The sequence below is a fragment of the Chlamydotis macqueenii genome, chromosome 1 (assembly GCF_036417535.1).
Source record: "Chlamydotis macqueenii isolate bChlMac1 chromosome 1, bChlMac1.mat, whole genome shotgun sequence".
Classification (NCBI taxonomy): Eukaryota; Metazoa; Chordata; class Aves; order Otidiformes; family Otididae; genus Chlamydotis; species Chlamydotis macqueenii.
In genome coordinates this window covers 24950053-24970771 of record NC_141556.1, presented here as the reverse complement: position 1 = coordinate 24970771, position 20719 = coordinate 24950053, and the positions used below count along the sequence as shown (strand labels likewise).

The 20719-nt window shown below is 37.8% G+C and overlaps 1 protein-coding gene across 6 annotated transcripts in view; it reads left to right on the top strand.

Annotated features, from left to right (window-relative positions):
- Window positions 1-20719, top strand: part of PTPRZ1 (protein tyrosine phosphatase receptor type Z1) — a 141756-nt gene that overhangs the window by 107708 nt on the left and 13329 nt on the right. For 3 of the 6 annotated variants that reach the window (XM_086747302.1, XM_086747280.1, XM_086747292.1), the window contains exons 13-20: window positions 2138-2282; window positions 9694-9785; window positions 14239-14324; window positions 16544-16564; window positions 16730-16826; window positions 18308-18390; window positions 19127-19261; window positions 20543-20677. In XM_086747302.1, the coding sequence (XP_086603428.1) occupies window positions 2138-2282; window positions 9694-9785; window positions 14239-14324; window positions 16544-16564; window positions 16730-16826; window positions 18308-18390; window positions 19127-19261; window positions 20543-20677 (794 nt within the window). The remainder of the gene's footprint in view (window positions 1-2137; window positions 2283-9693; window positions 9786-14238; window positions 14325-16543; window positions 16565-16729; window positions 16827-18307; window positions 18391-19126; window positions 19262-20542; window positions 20678-20719) is intronic. The other 3 variants (XM_086747287.1, XM_086747312.1, XM_086747321.1) reach the window with 1 other exon arrangement.

Genomic DNA, 20719 nt, shown 5'->3' with positions numbered 1-20719 from the left:
CCATAAGAGATTTAAAGTTAACATAATGGGTGTCATTTTAATTGTTATTTACAGTAATTCAGAAAGGATTTTACGTTACTAGAGTGGTAGTTGTAATACATTGTCTTCTAGGTATTATTGAAAGACACTATACAGTATCATTTCATGTACAGTATTTTTTCCAATAAATGATGCCAAATATTGTCTTTTAATAAACAGAAAATTCAATGTGAGCATGTCTAACATGGTGTCCTGTAAATCAAAGACATCTTTGCTTTAGTTCAATTATAAAGCAATGAAACAAAAAAAAACCCCAACCTCTCCACTGAGAACTCACTTATACATTACAGTGAATTTGCCAAAAATTGATGAAATGTCTTCTTGTTATAACCACTACAGAAAAAAAAAAAAAAGTGATTTAAATTTTTCCCATCATTTGTTGTTGTTAACGCATAGTTATGCTTGTTCTGAAGTAGGGCTTTCTCTGTAAGACCTCTGTGGCTGCCTAAACCTTTCGACTTCTGTTGAAAAACTGTAAGAAAAACTAATACAAAGAAATATGCAAAGGATCCAAACACATTAATTATTAGGGAGCAAAGAAACCTACAATAGATGAGACTGCCTTTTCAGCTGGCATCATGGGAGGCCAAGTAGGCAAGAAACCTCCTGTCATAGAAGAAGCTTGGTCATGTCATTTGAAGGAACACTGTCATCACACAGATTTTAAGCTGTGAATTAGTCCAGAGATGGATAAGCAAGTGTGAGTGCTTCAAAGAGATCGTATTCTGATCTCTCATGCCACACGTGTGATTTCTTCTGAAATCTATGGGAAATACTGATTTGGGCCTACTCACCAGAAACTCAGGGACAGATTTTTCAGAAGCAACTTGTGCCTGCAGTCACTTTGCATACAGAGCTACAGGATTTAGTGATTGATTTTGGGTGTTTGAGTACTTTGAACTAAAATCAAGAAGATGTCTGCAACATGAAAGCTTAGACACTTTTGCACATGAAGCCCTAAAACCCCCAAAACTCAACAAAATGGAAGCAAGCAGAGAGCTGCCTGGAAATCTGTATTGTGTGAAGCTGTGTGGTTTTTGACATCCTATTCAGGCCATGTGTTTTGTGTCATTTTGTTTTTTTCATTCCCTCCTCCCTTTTGTCTGAAAGCTTTTTATTTGTGTAGAATTGGTCCTTTGAAATCCCAGGGGAGTGCAGCTGATTTCTAGACAGCGAAATTCTGCTCCCATACAGAACATTCACTGAATTAGGACTGTTCACAAAAGCAGAAGACATACTTAGAAAATCTAGCAGTTTAATTCTAACCAGTGCAAGAATGTTTATTTCTGTGTTTTAACTCCTATAATGGTCACAGATCACAGTAAACTGCACAGATTGAAAAGAATCCGTCAAAATCACAGTTTTGAGGTATGACCAAAGTTTAAAATGCATGATTAGTCTTGTCCACCATTGTGTTCCGTTACTTAATGAGATTATAAGATGTATTGTTTTAGTCTTCATACAGATTCCTATGCCCATGACAATATCTAAATAAGAATTGGATCACCTGTAAAGATGGAGGTAGGAAATTTAATTCTGGCTCCAGTATAGCTGGGGGAGGAAGTACTGCAATTGGATTGAAAGGAAGCAGGATTTATCTATAAGGCAAGTTACAGAATGGACGATGTATTAAAATACAGAAGGCTTAAATGCAATGCAGAAAGCACAAAGGGACTGTTGTAAGAAAATTTTCCTATTAAGCTAGTAGTCAGAGAAGTGATTTGTATTATGTGAGTGATAATTTAATTTCAAAGTGTTCTTTACTCATTCCAATATTACATATTTAGATTCCTTAACTCAGTTGGCTTTCAGCTAATAAACAAATGAAAATAAAAAGCTTTCTTATCCTATATTTTAACAACAATCTGCTTTTCTTACAAAGAGAAATCTCCACTGCTGGAAGGCTGAGTCACATAAGCTTGAACACTTTGCTTTACCCTCTATCTGCTTATTTTCTGTAAGCTGGTTTGCAAATGTATGCACTTTCTGCAGTACATAGTAGAAAATAGAGGTAAGTGGCATTAAGTAGGCTCATTCACTCGTGCTGTGCATTTGTCAGAATTTAAACATGGACTGTTTCAATTTTCTCTGACTGCAGAGGCAAGTAATAGTAGCCATGAGTCTCGTATCGGTCTAGCTGAGAGTCTGGAATCAGAGAAGAAGACAGTTATACCACTTGTGGTCGTATCAGCCCTGACTTTTATCTGTCTAGTGATTCTTGTGGGTATTCTCATATACTGGAGGTAAGTTGTTTTTTGGTTGTGTTTGTTTTTTTTATTTTTTCAGTTCTAAATAGCTCTGATTTGAAAAATGTGATTGACATTATTGGGTGGGTTTACAGAAAGACTGGATCTTGTTTCTCACCGTGTCTTTGTATTGCTTCCAGTGCATAAAGCTGATAAAATAAGCTTGTTTCTGTCCAAAATACTCAGCTACAGTTATTTTTGATTGCAGAAGGTTGAACTGTTGTGGATAGTTTATTTCCTTTTTGAGATATTTTAGTAAGCTTACTTGTGATTATTAATACCTAGAAGCCAAGTGGTTTAAGAGAGCACTGAGAACAGGAGTCAGAAGAAGAATGAATAGCATGGCATGGGTTTGTTTCTTATCTTTCCAGTCATTTAACAGTTAAAAAAGGTAGTTGTCCATTTAGGCTGAGAATCTATGGTCCATGTGAATAAGCAATTAATACAGGACTGCAGGAGTGTGCTGTATCTGACTTTGTACACAAGACAGAAATGGGATAGTTTAATGATAGTGAGATAGTATAAATTATTTAAGATCATTTACTGAGTAGCTCTTATGATGTTCTGTGATTAAAGAATTGTTCTGCTTTGTGATTCTGCCTATATCTAAAACAAAAATTTCCCCCCAGCCTTTCATACCATTCAGTGGGTAGCTAAGGATGCGTTTCCTGTGCACACACAGGCTCAAGTTCCCTCGTGGGCCTGTTTCTCTGTGACTTGACAAGACACTGAGAGAAAAAAAATTAGGCTAAAGAGAAGCAATAGCTATAAAAAGTCATTATAACATAATCAATGAGGGCAAAAGACTGTATCTATAACTGTGAAATAAAGCAGACCAGCTGGGACGGTACAGATCTCTTCCGTTCAGCTGAAGTCTCTTCCCTCACGGGGAAAAACCAGAGTGGCTGCATTCACATCACCTGCTGGGGATGGTCTCTGCCCTGTGCTAACCCCAAACTGCGTCAAGCATTGTGTGAAATAATGCAAGTTGGCCTGAGCTAAAAGCATACCAGGAATCTAGTTAGCCATGTGGCAGTCTGTGGCAGTGCCCACGCCTTTGGCTCTGTTTCACTGGTTGTAGATAAAGCCAGAGTGTCTTCCTTGGGACACGTCCGCTTAAGCGCTCATAGGCTTTTCAAAATCCATGCACAACCTAACAGTTTGTCGAGTGTGCAGGTTGCCAGGAGAAAAAGCAGTGGTCTAGAAGAAGGAAATAAGTTGCAAAAACTACCATGGAGATTGTTGCTGTTTGGTGATTGGCAGGAGCCTGATCCTGTTGCCGCTCCTGCAGTGCTAACATGTAAACTAGCAGCAAGAAACAGAACCTTGTTCTTCCAGGAGCTGTATGAACAAGGGGGAAGGCAAACCCAAACATCTCACAGATGCTTCTGGAGCTTATTTCTTCTTCTTTTTTTTTTTTTTTTTTTTCCCACTCAATTCTGCTTAATCTAAAAGGTATAAAAGTCGTGAGGAACCAGGAACTAGACCTCAGACTGCCCTTCCCAAGCTATTGACTACTGTAATCTCTAGACTATGATGTCAGGGTTGTGTTTACTGACTTCTAGTCTCCTAACACTGGTTTTCTTTCCGCTTAGCAGGGTACATCCCACATGGGGACAGAATACATCCCGTCCCTGGACAAACTAAGCTTAAAAAATTGAGTTTGAGCTTTCTTTGCTCCAGGCAAGTGTGCTAGTGAGTCAGACAGCCTTCAGCATGATTTAAAACACTTCTGAGCAATGACTTTTCAGAAAGATTCCTTATTCTTTACAAAGAAGTAGTTAATTGCCGTAAGAATTGTGCAACTCATTTCTTAGGTTATGTTTAGTTGGATAATTATAGTGTCCATCACAGGATTTCCAGCTAACCACTTTAATATTGAGAAACTTTTCCTGTCTTTCATGTTACGCAACATGAACGTTCATATTCATCTTCTGAAGGGTTTCATCTCTGAAGCTAAGTAGAATTTGAAATCTCTTCTATTTGCCAAAGAACACCATCCATTTTAAGACTGAGATTGTACAGTGCAGTTCTAGTAATCCGACACGTTACAAGCTTGTTTTTGTCGAATAACATTGTGTTCATTTTGTATTCTTTTTCTGGGAATGAACAATTCTGTGACATAGGTCTTTCAAAATTAAACAAAAATCCCGTTAGCAGTAATATCTTCTTGAACTTGAATTTAATCTTTTCTGTATTTCTTGTGTACTACAAAATAAAATATGGAGCTCTTTTTTTGTTAATCCTCAAGAAAATTTTCTTGGCATTATGATAACACCAGTAACATGTTTCTTATTTCAGAGGAATGAAACATAAACAGTATGTATTGTAGGTGGGACTTTGTGGTCCTCTTTCAAAGGTGCCAAGACCCTCATTTCTTTTTACAGCCTGGGAAAAATCAGAACATTAACTTCATTGCTATGCAGTTTTCTTTATACCTGGAAAATATTAGTATAAAGTCTATAAGCATTTTTATGGTTAGATTTAGTTTATTTTGAAATAATTGATGTAAGCTGTCAGTGTTTCTTTTTTCATATGGACCAATTATGTTCACTTATTAATGTTCATTAATAAGAATGAGAAGTTATATTGTGAGAAGTTATATTCCTTTGGCAACAGTACTTAGAAAAACTGCATGGATATATCCTAGCTAGGTATTTGAGTGAATAGTGCTTTGAGTTGTTTCCACTATTAGCTCCTAATTTGAATATGCAAATGGTGTGTTAAATATGCAAAAAGTGTGTTATTTGGTTTAAAAACCCAAATAGGTACCAAGAGGAGCAAATTCCAGTTTCTCAAGGTTAAAAAAATGCAAAACTATTTTGTTCTTCACTTGAATGACTTGTATCAGAAAAATAATTCTGTACCATCTGTTGTTTGGGTTTTGGGGTTTTGATTTTTTTTTACATGAAATTGTTAATCAGCACTTGAGGAAATTCCCCAATCTCTTCACTATCTCATTAGGCACAGTTTCAATCTTTCTATGATAAAATATTCATTTCTCTGACAGAGATGAAAACTTTTAATGGTGATATTGCCTAAAGATTGTCTCATTGCCAGTAGGAAAATAGACAATTTTGAGCTACTCTACTTCTATGTATCAAATCTTTTGTAGTTCAAAAAATTTTCAAGCAATGACATTTTCCTTTCATTTCTTCAGCATGATTAAGATTACTGTGGAATAAAGAAGGAGATTCTTTTGCCTGTTTGATGGCTTTGTCATCCAGATAAATTATTTTTTTTTACAGCTTTAGAGAGAATTTTCTACCCAAATCTAGAATCTGTCCATCTCTCTCAGTATCTGTCTACTCGATTGAGTCCTTGCAGCAGAGATGCAGTAGGGATATTTGAATCTTCTTGCTCTGTTCTTTTCATTTCTGGATGACTTCATCACTCTCATTTTGCTGAATTAACCTTATCTGTTAAGGTGGTTGAAATTGAAAGTTTCTCTGTGCCAACATGTAATAATAAAATTGCTTATGCATGTGTGTACTCTTTTGAAACAATTCATAGAAGTGATCAATGAAAATAAACCTGATGAAATGGTATATAGGCAGAGATGTCAGGCTATTTGTGCAAATCAGTTTTTGTAATGGTTATCATAAGAAGAGCTTGGAAAATAGTGAAACGGTAATACTTGTCAGTGGGAGCTGCACCATTCCAGATTCTTTTTCAGCAAATATATATGAATCTCAGTGAGAGACTAGCTCTAATAATGTGAACAGCAAACTGCTAATGCAGTTCTAGCTACATTTCTATCTATAGACATAGTGAATATCAACTGGCGGTCATAAAGCCTCCTAGAAGTTAGATGACAGCAGTGCTTCAGAAATTACGAACCCAATGACAGACAACACCCTGAGTAGTCATTTAAATTTTAAGTTTCCTCTATCACCCTATATCTTTGAAACACAGCTGCCAGAGAATGTTCATTTTCTTATCCATGGTTTGTACTAATGCCTTGAATCCTGTGTTAGGTTTATGGGAATGGAGTTGAGAACCTTCTGTAAGGATAATTGAACTCGCACATGCAGAGACACACTAGAAACAGATTTAAACTTACAAAGGCCACACTCATCCATCTGTGAAGGAAAAATTTCTCAGCTATGTACTATCAAATTATAAATAAGTTAGTAAAATTTTATAATTAACATTTCAGCTGACAAGCACTTAAAAATTAATTGGAACCATTTTAAAATGGAATCATTGGAATAATTGGATCCACTGAGGATCCATTTTAAGATCCTTTGGAACCATCGGATCTTGAAATGATCTAAACCATTTAAAAGTAAATTCTAATAGATGTTTGAGAATACATATTGGCAAATATCCTGTGGGCATGAAAGACCCTGAAATTCTCAGAGAAAGACCTTGTTGTGCTTCTAAGACCATTCTGAGTGAGCAGTGGATGTGCAAACCCATCCTGACACAGTTGGCTCTGACTTCCAAGGTTCAGCTCTCTTCCTCGGCTGACACGAGCAGTGAACACGCTGCACACACACTCACAGTGCCATGCTGTGCTGCCCACCTCGGCGACAATCCCAGTCAACCTTTGAGCAGTCCCTGCTCCAGGGGAGAAGCAGGCAGCATGTATCCTTAGCCAAAGTCTGGGGGCCTGCGTACTAGAAAAACTATGTCCTCTGTAGTCTGAGGTGTAGCCTTATCCCAAGCAGTTCAAATTTAAGTGTTCATTCAGATCTAGTGTCCCTCCTGTTAAACTGAAGAGCTACTGCTGCATGGCTTCTTGTACAAATACAGGCACTCTAATTAATTTGATGGCTTAGCATGATATAAAGTGTGTATTCGAAGAAGTGCAGTGTCTAAATTACAAATTACAGTTTTAGGCTGAAGATCTAAACGCTGTGATGAAAGGTGTAAATTAAATAATCAGGTTAACATTGAGTGATGGGACCTTTGTCTGGAAGTTTGAAATAGTCATCACTTTTTTCATTAACAACAAGTGATAATTAAGGAGACATGGTTATTAACATTAGGTTTAGTCATGAAGGCTTTCACTGCTGATGCAGAAGCAGATGGAGTGCCTATTTATGAGTCTTGTTACAGGTTAAGTCAACTGCTATGAATTTGTCTCCTAAATGTGCTAAGGGTGTAATTTATTTTCAGCCACAATTAACTTGTTAAAGATTAAAGATACAGTGGCTCGGTGAGGGATAGTGAATGTGTGGCATGTTATGAGGACATTTTAAGTACTGCTTCAGATGTGAAAGCCATTATGCCAATTAAATTTTTTTTAGCTCAATCTTTTCTCAAGCAAGGAGATGACAAAACTCTGTGATGTTAGTCAATAAATTTTATGTATGATCATTGTTCATAAGCAGTAGGCATTAGGGGGAGGACATTTTTGGTTTTAGAGCTTTAATCATAGAATTGCAGAATGATAGAATGATTAGGGTTGGAAGGCACCTTTAAAGGCCATCTAGTCCAACTCCTCTGCAGGGAGCAGGGACATCTCCAACCAGATCAGGTTGCTCAGAGCCCCATCCAGCCTGACCTTGATTATCTCCAGGGATGGGGCATCCACCACCTCTCTGGGCAGCCTGTTCCAGTCAGGCTGGTTGTTGTGTTTGGTTGGTTGGTGCTGTTTTTAATAAACACAGCACATCAGCATTCTTGGTGCCCAGCAGGCAGGGCCAGACTTTCCAAATGCATTTAGTGGTTTGAAGCACTTTGATACTTGCCTACCTCTTACAGACATTTTGCACACAGTCCTGAGACTCTTGAGTATTATGCTAGCCTTTCTCACTTCAGCAGCCGCTAACTCTGTGGGGTGCTAATGTTTGAGCATCTTTAAAAATTAGAAAGATGTTCCCAGGTACATCCAGAATGTGTTCTTGGTCTGCTTCCAAAGTTACCATTTCTTAGTAAAACTTAGGACAGTCTTACTTCAAACATGTCATGCAAAGCCAAAGCTCCTCTATGACTGTCACAAATATGCTTTTAAAGGATTCTAGCTGGACTCCAAATTTAATTGTCATGTGAATCACCAGAACTATTTTGCCTGATGCAATTTTCCGTTTGATGTAGCTGACCACTTTTTCTTGTGTTTTGAGAGAATCTGCATTGTACTGTTGTACTGAACTACAACATGTACACAGACAGAAAAGTCCCAACACATTCTGAGAATATGGGCACGTTTCCCAGAGGCTTACCAAAGCTTATGGTGAAATAAGCTTACCAAAGTCTTTATGATCTACATTAATGATTCTGGAAAGAATGACAATATCACATATTCCCTATCTATTTCTCCAAGTAGCCTCGAAATTTCTTTTTTATTACAACAGTTACGGTTCTATCCCTGCAGTGATATAAGAACAGTACAGAAGAATTTTAAACACCAGTGATTACACAAAATATCAAAAGATCATATAATAGCTTCAGCCAGCATCTTTGAAGAAGCAGAATCTTGTAAACATAAAATGAGATTAATATTTTCCTGATGCATATATTTCTTTTTAAATTTAATGTTTAGTGAATAATATTTCAAATAGATTAAGTGACCTAGAGAAAAGATTGTTATTAGCATATCTAATCATATGGAGATTTTTTTAATTAAGGAGGCTTTGCAATGCTTACAGTAGCAGTTGATTGTTTAGTCCCTTGAATAGCTTGGACTCTTAACAGCTGCTGTTCTTATTATCTTCACATCTGGATTACAGCACAGATACAAATAACATTGTGGGTCATAGTTAAGGTGATTCCATTTATATTCATCCTTCAATTATTTTTGCAACAACAAGCAGCTCCTGTAGTTATAAATTCCCCTGTTTCTGTCAATTTTGGGAAGTCCTCCTTGGTTAAGGTGTCCCTCAGTGTTGCAATTACATTATGAAAATATTGTTTAGCCCCAGTCATAGTAGTTCCAAAGCCGCCGTTTTGTCTGTTACAGGGCATGTTGCCTTTTGTTCCGTTTCCATGTCTGCAGTAGGATCTATCGATGAATTACCAGAACTGATCTCCTACCCTGCTCCATCTTCAGGCTAGCATAATCGTATGAAAGGGAACAGTAATTATGTGTGCAAATTTGGATAAGAAAGGAAGACAATGGCATTTTTTATACTTGGAGTTCTTGTGCAGCATCTACAGTAGCTCCTGATGCAGAGTTCCTCTTTCAGCTTTCACTATGTCTGATGTGTGCTCTGTCTTCTGCCTCTGGTATAGGTAAAGATGCGTGAACTATGTATTATGCTGAGTTAATGTGGTATCTTCAGTTGTATGCATAATTTGGTGCTGTATTGGGGGAATATTTATATTATAGCAGTAGTATTTGACACTCCATGAAAACTGGTTTTCAAAACCGTTATTTGTTTCTTAATAAAGCCAGAATTCCAAAAGGTCTCAGATAATGTTTTAAACTTTGCAATATTTATTTATGTTTCTTTCCCTCTAGGAAATGTTTCCAGACTGCTCACTTTTATTTAGAAGATAATACATCACCTCGAGTGATTTCTGCTCCCCCAGCTCCAATCTTCCCAGTATCAGGTATTTTTTGTCAACTCTTCTGTGGATTGTCGTTAGCTGTTGGAGAATGCTGCCTTGCATATGTCTATATGAATTCTTCACTTACTGTAACTTCTGTGAACCAGAGATTTGCACTGTCTTGTACTAGTAAACACAGGTGCACTTGGCGGAGGCAGAGACTAGCGTTTCTAATATTCCCTCCCGTAGGTAACACAAAAGAGAAATACCCTCACCTTACAGAGTTGTCTCAAAGATACACCGTGCCTTCCAGGCATTTGAGGTGTACTCTCGCTGGAAATGGCTGCTAGTGTAGCCCTCTGAGCGACACTAAGTATCTCTAGTTCACTGTCACAAAGCAGAGGATTACACTAGCAACATACTCTGCTGTATTTCTGCCTTTAATTGAATTTGTCACCTATGTATAGAACGTGACCTGTTCTTTTACCAGCAGGACCAATCTATGCCTCATCTGTTTGCATTTCATTTGCATTTACACCTTTTTCTTTAACTTACAGATTTTACTAGCATAGTTACCACTGGTAAAGTTCTCTGTGAGCCTCTCATAGAAATGATACACAAGTGCAGAATATTATTAGCATCTTCTGGTTCTGTATCCACCACAGTTATTTGGAGATACTGTTTTTTTTCTTTCCTTCTCAAAGAGTATCAGAGGAGCACATGCAGCCGTCCCAGCTTTTTCAATCCAAGTAGAATTAAAAGTACCTTAAATAGATTAATTCTGCAGCAGATCCTGAGTCTCATTTCCACCCATGAGGAAAAAGATCTTTCGTTCCACAAGTACTTCTTCTGCAAAATGTGCTATCACACAGGGGGATGACTTCCCTTGGAATGACTAAGGGAAGCAAAATCAGTCCTTGTGTAGAAACTAGTAAACACATTTCATTAAATAAATCCCAAACATTATGCTTCTGTTGTAATTGACTTGTAGGCAACTTTAAAGGGCTCTTGTATTGGTTGCTGTTGTTAAGAGGTGCATAACCTTTCTCTAAATGGTTAATAGGCAGGAATATAGCTTGATTTCAGAAAACGTGATTATACATGCATGTCAAGTGGCAATCGTTATAGGAAATCTCTGCTCTTGCTCTCTATCATTAACTATATTACAGTACAACTGTATAATTCTCTTGCTGTTTTTCCTGCCCAGCTTACCTCAGAGAGACAGTGTTTTTCATTGTCATAAGACAGAATTGCACTTAACAGTTACTCTGAATGCTTAAAATACATGTTTTAATGCTGGAGATTTTCCTTCTGAAATGCTGATAAATATTAACTTAAAGAGCAAAGTGTTTCTAAGTGACAGAAAGATACATAAAACATTTTATGGAAAAAGCTGCAAGCACTGAGGAAATATTTTTGTTTTATTTTGCTTACAAGAGACATCAAGCGAGCAGTTTTTGTGTTTTCTGTTGCACAAGTGTTTCAGTAGTGTGATTTTAGAACAAGTGAGACTAACTGCAATATAATACTGGCAAAAAGCGTAGAGCAGGAAGAGCATTTTGTGACTGCTAAGTTTCATTTTTTTATTATGCCTATGGCTAAAAGCACACTCCACAGATCTTATTATATATTAAGCTTTCCTTTTGTGGGGTTTCATTGACAGAGATAGGAGAATGTTATTCACAGAAAATACCCTGGCACTTCACAGCATAATTCAAAGATGCTTTCAGAACAAATAATGAATTACAGTGTAATATTAGGACCCACTATCAAGCTTTAAGTAGTTTCAAGTGATACCTGCCATCCAGATATAAAATATATTTCTGGAGTCAGAAGTGATTGAATTGGGAGATTAGCACTGGCAAGGAAATAAAACAGTAATTACACCAAACCTGAGATTTCTTTCTCCCTTACTGTCCTTGCTCTTAGGGTCATTTACCTTCCCTTCTGGTTTTGTGTTTGCATATAATTAGAATAAACATTTTATGCCAGATTTCATCTCTGAAGTGTGAAGATAGTGTTACACAGTTGTTCAGCTTCTCTTAGGCTTGACTGGGTAAATTCACTTTTGTATTCAGATCCATTCATGTAAGTGGAAGACCAGATGGATCTCAATACAAATCAACAATTCTTGGTAACGGAAAGCTAAAATTATTAGGTGGCCTAAATGCTGAACATCTGTTGATGTAAATAACAGGTCCTTGTTCGATGTTTTTGATGTTTCGTTCTCATATGAAACAGTGATGAAATTGTGAAATAAACATATTTTTAGTCCTTGAAAGGCTTTAAAAAAAACAAACCAAAATTATTCTTCGGAACCAAAACTAGCTGAAATAATGTCATCCTTTAATAGGTAATTAACAGAACAGATGACTTTGTTTACATAGCATATTTGCAGGAAAGAGAAGATTAAAAGTCCCTAAGGTTTTTTACATGATCCCTAATGAATGTTCTACACAAGAGTGTTTTTCTGTCTTTGTATAAAGTAAAAAGGAGATATCTTGAAATAATAACATCAGATGGAAAATTCAGACTCAGTATCAGGATCCAGAAGTTGCATGAGTCACATTTATTGGTTAAGAATGTAGGTATTGTCTTTGTGGGTATCCAGAATGTCTTAAACTTAAATCTTTAACTTAAAACTTGAAGTATAAAGCCTGATATGAAAATTTGCAGTCAGTACTGCCAGGATCAGACATAAGATTGCGTCGTAGTTTAGCCCTGCTCGGGACCAGACTACGCAGTCTCTCTCTCACTCCCGCCACCCTCTGAGGGAAGATAATATAACAAAAAGGGAGAGATAATATAAAAAAAAGTCTCGAGGTTTGAGATAAGGACAGGGAGAGATCCTTAAAGTTACTGTTTTGGGCAAAATAGACTCAACTTGGGGAAAACCTTGTTTATTATTAAAACCAAAGCAAGATAATGAGAAAGAGAACAAGATAACTTCCCTCCACCCCTCCCTCTTCCTGGGCTTAAAATTATCTCTACCTCCTTCCTGCCCCGAGCGGCACAGAGGGGAAGAGGGAATGGGGGTTATGGTCAGTTCATCACACGTCACTTTACGCTGCTGCTTCCTCCTTGGGGGAAGAACTCCTCGTATTCCTCCCCTGCTCCAGCCTGGGGACCCTCCCATGGGCTACCGTCCTTCATGAACTGCTTGGTCATGGATCATTTTTTCCATGGGTGCAGTCCCTCCAGAACGGCTGCCCTAACGCAGGCCCTCCACAGGCCACAGTCTCCTTCAGGCATCTGCCTGCCCCGAGGTGGGGTCCTCCACGGGCTGCAGGTGGATCTCTGCTCCTCCGAGGGCCTCCATGGGCTGCAGGGGCACAGCCGGCCTCATCATGGGCTGCACCACGGGCTGCAGGGGAATCTCTGCATTACTCCTCCCCCTCTTTCTTCACTGACCTTGGCGTCTGCAGCCATTCCTCTCACAAGAAAAATTCTTCACAATTGGCTCAGGCAGACACCTCTCAGGTTCTCTTCATAACTCATTTCATCTCCTCTTCTTGCAGCCGAACTGGGCCGAGTTGGGCCCAGGTGAGGGGCAGAAGGCTCACAAGGCTCATGCTTCCCCCTCTCTGCCCCCACTCCAACTTCACATCTTCTCTTCTTTTTTTTTTTTTTTCTGTTTTCTTCTTCTTAAATACATTTTCTCAGAGGCATTACCATTCTGTCACCAACTGGCTCTGCCCTGGCCAGCAGTGGGTCTGCCTTAGGCCCAGCCGAGTCCACCGGACAAAGGGGAGCAACTTCTAGCAGCTTCTTACAGAAGCTGCCACCGTACCCCCCCCCCCCCCCCATTAAATAAAACCAGGACAGATTATTATCAATAGGTAATCATATAATCATGGGAAGAATGGGGGGGAAAATGCCCCCATCTGCATTTTCAGTACTTTCAGTAAAAGATGAAGATTACTTGTTGATTCCTTTGGATACCAGTGCAAACATGCAATAGGTTGGTTAAAATTATACAACTGACATGATGCTGCATTAATTTAGTAGGTTTGGTACTACATGGCTAATCCATGTACCCAGTGCAACATTAATCAGTCTGAAGTACCCAGATTCCTCTGCCTGATCATTCTTTGTTTAACAGTATCACTCAGAGCTCTGCTCCTGCTCTCTCTCACTGAGTATCTCGTAGCAAACCGCTAATCCTTCCATTTCCACTTGACTTCTCAGGTAGTTCTGAGTGCTCTTCAATTTACAGACAAGCCCAGAATCTTGCAGAGTCAGCACCTTGATTTTGGGGGCTTAAAGACCTGGCTGGGTGTTTTCTATATCTTTATTCAGAACAGCTGTTTAGAAGTGTCTTAAGTGTTAGAGAATGATTTTAGAAATGTTAATGGTGTTAAAGAGTTTTTATTTTTGTGGGAATTTTATGTCCAAAGTTCATGTGAAATTTTTTTTTTTCAGGATGTTGTGTGGTTTGCCTACATATAAACTTCTTTATATGTCACTGGCTTTTTGTTCTTCATAAATATATTTTTTGTCTTTTCCCACCCCTAAGATGATGTTGGAGCAATTCCAATAAAGCATTTTCCAAAACATGTTGCAGATTTACATGCAAGTAATGGTTTTTCTGAAGAATTTGAGGTATGGCTCTATGATGTTGTCTTTCTTCTTAGCTCATACAAATGATGTTGAGTTAAAATGCCTGGAAGCAAAGAACTGGGCATTACATTCTCGCTTAGGGACCAATTTCAGAAATGCATGTAAATATGGGTACTGTGAGCCCAGTAAGGACTGTTCATGCATAAAGGCTAGGGAGATTTATAAAAGCTAACAGAACTGGGATGCAAAGGGGAATGCTTATCACTGTGACAAAATACTAAATGATTATGTCAATAAACTGCAAAGATAATGCAGTCTATATGGTCTATCAGATATATACCTAAAGCTTTTCCAACACTAATTCCAATTGAATTTTGCAGAAGGTACCCAAATTTGGTTGTTCCATTTACAGAGAAAAAAATATGGAAGTCATTATGCATACATATGGCCAGACTTCTGATTAGCAGGGGAGCTAATGTAGTCTTCATATGTGGTAGTGAAAGCTTTACAATTCCTTTCCTAAAATAAATGGTTCGTAAGAGGTATTTTGGAACTTTGAAACATACACTCTCATCATATAATGTTACTGTCACCATATGTAACTAATGAACTTCATTGTTTTTCACATTCATATACATTACAAACAATTTAAATATAGTTATATTCTAACTTAAGTCACATAAAATAAAATTATAAATGCAAACTCTATAATTAAAGCTGTGCTATTAAAATTCTTGACAAGTGATTTCTAACAAAATCAGTCAGTTGGGATGAAAACAAATTTTGTAATTGATCTCTGCAAAACCAATACTGAAAGTAAAGAAATTCATAGTTTTGCATCTTTTGGTTTAGCTTTTGTTTGCCCAGAAAATGTGCTGTGATCTAATGGTCCAAAAATTCCATGTCCTTCACCTGACCTTCTTCATCACTGTTTCTTCTCCAATTCATTTAACAAATAGCCATCTGATTGTGGCACCAAACTTGTAAACACTTGTGAATGTCCAGTACATGTTCCTGTGTTACACATGTGCGTACGCACTGACAGGACTGGGCTGCAGCTGGACTGGCTGTTAGTAAGAGCAGGACTATGTAAAAATACAATGGTAACAAAGTTTTTTCACCATTAATGAGGACAACAATACAGAAATCAAATTGTTTGTCTGAAATTGTTATTTTCCTAAAATTGTTCTTTTCCTAAATTATAGCAGTGATCCAAGGACCAAATATGTTGCATTTCACTGAACAACACTTACACCATCTGAAATAGTTCATGCTTGTTTTAACTATTACAAAAAAAAATCGGTGTCCTTGTCATTTCTGGGAGATCTTTTTTGGCTTTGCAAACTACTCCGGAATTAGTTTCCTGATCTTTTATTTATCAATAAATAATTTAGAAGATAGGAAAAATTGAAATACAGTCATTATCTTTGCAGAGTCAGCATACATTTGGACAGGAGAGTACAGGGGTGGTTCAGTTTTTTTATTTATATTACTATAAAACAACTTGTATTTAAAATCTAATTTTCAGACTGGTAACTGCTTTTCATATGTATACTTAAGTAGCTGAAGGTGATTAATATTAAAATAAATCATAAGTGTTGGGAAACATTGTTATAGTACTTCTAGTTATGACAATGTATTTCCTACTTAACGATGTGGACCTTATAAATGCTTGAGTTTCTTGTCAGTTAAGGTAAACAATAAAACAAGTTAATTTTGTGAGTTTTATAGACTTTGTGCCTGTCTTTCTCAGGCCTGGCTCTCTCTTTATAAAAACGTTGGGTTCATTGAGAAACTGCTGGCTGTCGTGCTGTCCCTCACCAGAGTGCCATGGGGCTGGCTGAGTGGCACGCTGTCCTGCTGCAGTGAAGGTTTCCCAGCTGAACGCAAAGAGAGCAAAAGCATTCCACAGAGAAATTAATGCAGTTATAAGGACCAATAACAAATCCCACAAGCAGTTAAATATGTGGATAATCTGGCTAAAGTCAATGATGTTGCTCATATGTATAAGCTTTCAGCAGCCTAACATCTAACATTAAAGCTAAAGATAGGAAAACAGATGTCAGTATTTTAACAGGAAGATTGCCTCTTGTTTCTTCTAAGTTATGCCAAAATATTCAGCTTTATTGTTATTACAGAGATATATATTGCATGACTGTTTTCCATATAGTAGTTGTAATTTATATAAACGCTTTTATCCATTTGTTCTGTGCTGTGGAATTTGATTTTTTTTACTTTTTTTGCATTCATTCCCTCATTAGACACTGAAAGAGTTTTATCAGGTAAGGAATTATTTCACTGCATTTTTTTTAGCAATGAAGTAGTTGTAAAATATCATAGATAAGTGGGTATAAGGTTGTGGTTCTTTTTTGCTGACTTAACTGTACTTTAAGGCATCTTGTGTCTCTTACTACTTACTAACGCACAGTGTACTTTTTTTTTTTCAGGAAATCCAGAGCTGTACTGTAGATCTAGGTATTACATCAGACAGCTCTAATCACCCCGACAACAAGAATAAGAATCGATACATAAACATTGTTGCTTGTAAGTAAATGTGTCACTTGGTGTTTTGTTTAAGAAATAATTATAGACAAGTCTAGATTTATTTATTATTACAGGGAAAAAAAGTACCTCTACGCTGGTACAGCTCTGGATGCTGTTCAGCAAAATGCTTGAAGAGGAGTAGCGTGAGATTTCACATCTCTTCAAGTTGGTTCTCTGGCATTCTGCTGCTTTGATGAGCATGTGTTAGCAAGACATGTTTGTGTCTTCTGTGATGACCCAAAGGGAGTTGGGAGATTTCATTATAATGCCATTATAAAGCCAAAGAAGCTGTGTTTTGATTGTTTAAATTAATCCATCTTTGATCTGGAATAACGATGATTTATCCTTTCTAGGAGCTTCACAATCCTTGAATATATTTACTGTCATATATAAATAGAAGTGTACTGGTTTTATGTTGTATTGTGCCCGGCCACAATGTGATAGATCAGCTTCATTAGCTGGGACACATGTTTTCCCATTATGTTGCCCTTCTTCATTATCCCAGATTTTTCTTTTCTGGAACACACCTACTCAGTTCTGATAATCTCTCTGAAGCTAACGGCTCTGGGCTCTTGATAATTTTGGTGGCTTAATAGATTTTTTTCTTAACTGTCTATACTATTACAACTTTGTTCTTACAAAAGAAACTCTGAATTAAATACATGTTCAACATTCAGTGTCACTAGAGCTTTAGAGAAAAAGAGACAGAGTGAGCCCACCTGGCAGCAGACAGTATGTAAGCCAGCAGCAAGAAATCCCATTCGACCTGGCTGAAGATACCTCTAGGGGGACAGAAGGTCAGGGGTTTTCCTCTGCCAGTCTGTTTTGATACCTGATCGTACGAAAGGTGCCAACCCAGGGGCTTTGTTACCAAAGGGCAGTGCTCATACAGCTTAGGGCAGCTCAAGTAGCAAGAATTGCCCTGTGCGACTGAATCAAGTCTCCAGCCCATGTAATCAGTGCAGGCTAGAGAAAGCTTCAGCTCGCCCTGAGGTAGCTAGGCACTGCTGAAGCTCTTCAGCTGACCTGCTCCTCCAAGGTCCCATCGCTTTCCAGGCTCCAGGCTCCACTTTCTTTGACTTGGAATGACTGTGCCTAACCATGTTTGAGACAGCCCAGGGCAGCCAGGACACTGTGCAGACTCAGCAGTAACAGCACAGGACTTAGAGAAGACCTGTGCCCCTTCACAGGCAGCAACTGGAGGCTGTCTGGGAATGTGTCACAGTGCCTAAAATGACCCCAGGTGCTGCTGTTCAAGCAAGTAAATTCTGAACCCTTAAATTCATTAGTTTATTTTTCTGCAAACTAGAATTTTGAATCTGATTCATACTTAAGCACAGGCTGTTTGCATATGTGATTGTTACTGTATTAGTCTTGTGTATTGTAAAAATTCTTTACATTATTTTTAAAAAATATTTCTTGCAGATAGAATATAATTTTTTCAGAAAACTATGCTTATTTTTTCCCTTCTTTTACTACAGATGATCATACTAGGGTTAAATTAGCACAGCTTGCAGAAAAGGATGGAAAACTGACTGATTACATTAATGCCAACTATGTTGATGTAAGTGCCTTCTTCTACCTGCCAGACTATTCATCTCTCAGTCTTTCTCTAAATATTAGTGTATGAAGGTGAATAGACTTAATTTTTTGAAAAAGAAACACAATATTACAGATTTTGTTAAGAAAAGCTATAATGATCTAAGTTAAGCCTACAAAGTGAAAGCACAGGTAAAACTCCAATTCTTGACTGCATCTTAACATTGTAGCAGCTGCAGCTTAGTGAAGAGCTGTATGAAACAAAAATGTTCTGTCATGTCTGAGTCATTTCAGAAGCATTTTGCATCTGCATGTTTGTCCTTTTATACATTTTTGGTAAGTGGTTAGTTCTTCTCTCTGATATAATCTCATAAGAGGAAGATGGCATTTGGCTGAGAGCCTCACTGAGGTACCATTTATTCAGTTTTCATTACCCAGTAATTTACATGGGAATGATCTTGATTTGTTTTTTAAACCACTATCATAACAGATGTCTCATAATCACTATCATGTCAACATTCTGCCTGAACATGGGCACTTGAACATATATCTTGTTTGTTGGAATGATAAACATTGACATAATAGTTGCATTCCTATGTCATCTGGTACTGCAGGGATTTGGATAGTTATAAATTCAAAAGTACTTGAAAGCTTTTGAGATTCTTTAAAAACAGATACATAAAATGTCATATACTCCTGCCAACCTCCTTTTGCTTGTGGTCTGTGATTTGACAAGTGTCATTTGTTATGTTTCAATTTAGGGCTACAACAAGCCAAAAGCCTACATTGCAGCTCAAGGGCCACTAAAATCGACAGCAGAAGATTTCTGGAGAATGATATGGGAACATAACGTAGAAGTTATTGTGATGATAACTAATCTTGTTGAAAAAGGAAGGGTATGAGTACCTTTGTCTATTATTTATATCCCCGCTGTTGATAGATCTACTTCTAGTAGACTCCTTTCTCTCTTTTAAAAATCTATTTTAGGCATTTATTGAGCAAAAAGCAAGTCTGTTGTAGTTGCTTGTGCTAGGATTGGCTATAGAAGTATCAAGTTGAGGATTTGTAGTATGAAACTAAAGAAAACATTCAAACTCAGTTGCCAGCAACAGAAGTTTTGAAAATGCCGTGTTCCAACTACAAAAAAAAAAAAAAGTTGTCTTATACTGAAAAAAAGACTTCTTGTATGTATTTAGGAGTGGCCAGACTGAGGACCACATTCTACTAGCAATCTGCTGTCCATCATTTTCTTTCTCAGGGGTGCCTTAGACCCTTGAAAGGAGAAGGCTGTAGTTTGGGTGAATTTTTCTGTTAACATCCCATAGGACCCATAGTTCCTTTCCTACTACATGGTGAGATAAACGTTTGCCCAGTGAGACAAAATGAAGTCAAATCTTATCACAGGATCTGTGTTTCTCTTGTTGTGTGATAAGAGTGTGCACGTATCCTGGGGTCACAGGAAGAGACATGGCATCATACTTGCCGCACACTGGCAGCAATGCCTAAAACACGTGTAAGTCTTGTCATATGACCAATTAAGCATCTGTCAGATGATACAGACATAGCAAATGCAGACGAGGGCCACATTGAGAGTACCGCTTCATTAATAATACCATGGCATAAACATGTACTCTTGTTGTACTCCTAGAGAAGGCTATATGGCTGCCCAACTGAAAGGCTGGACATCACAGCTCTCTACTGTGTGTTCTGGCCACGCACAAGCTCACCCTCACCCTCGCTGATCAGACAGAAGTATACTCTACCCATGCTGTGAACTACCCAAAAGCCACCTCCGACTCCACTGACTTGGATGAATTCCCACTATTTCTATAGACGATCTGTTCTTTTCTTTAGATTTTAGATTGCCTACAGAATGGCAAGTTCTACAATATTGGAGTGCTGTAGCTCTGAAAGTATGATTTAAACCTCTTTTTTTTTTTTGAGTGTTCCAAATAGAGGGCATCTTTACACAGCTATCTCTCTTTACAGCACAAAACAAATACACATTATTTCTTCTCTTGTGCTGAAGATCATGTCTATTATAGGCTGGGTATATTGAGAGTCCCTGTATGTTTTTATGGTTGACTGTGCTCTTAAATGTGAACATTTCAGCTTTCTAGTTTGACATTTTGTTTTCTTTCTTTTTTTCTCTTTTTTTTTCATTTGCTTTCTAACAGAGAAAATGTGACCAGTACTGGCCTGCCGAAGGTAGTGAAGAATACGGGAACTTCTTGGTTACTCAGAAGAGCGTTCATGTACTTGCCTATTACACTGTGAGGAATTTTACTCTTAGAAACACCAAGATCAAAAAGGTTTGTGGCATCCTGAAAACATGGTTGGGCAAAAGGGAGTGT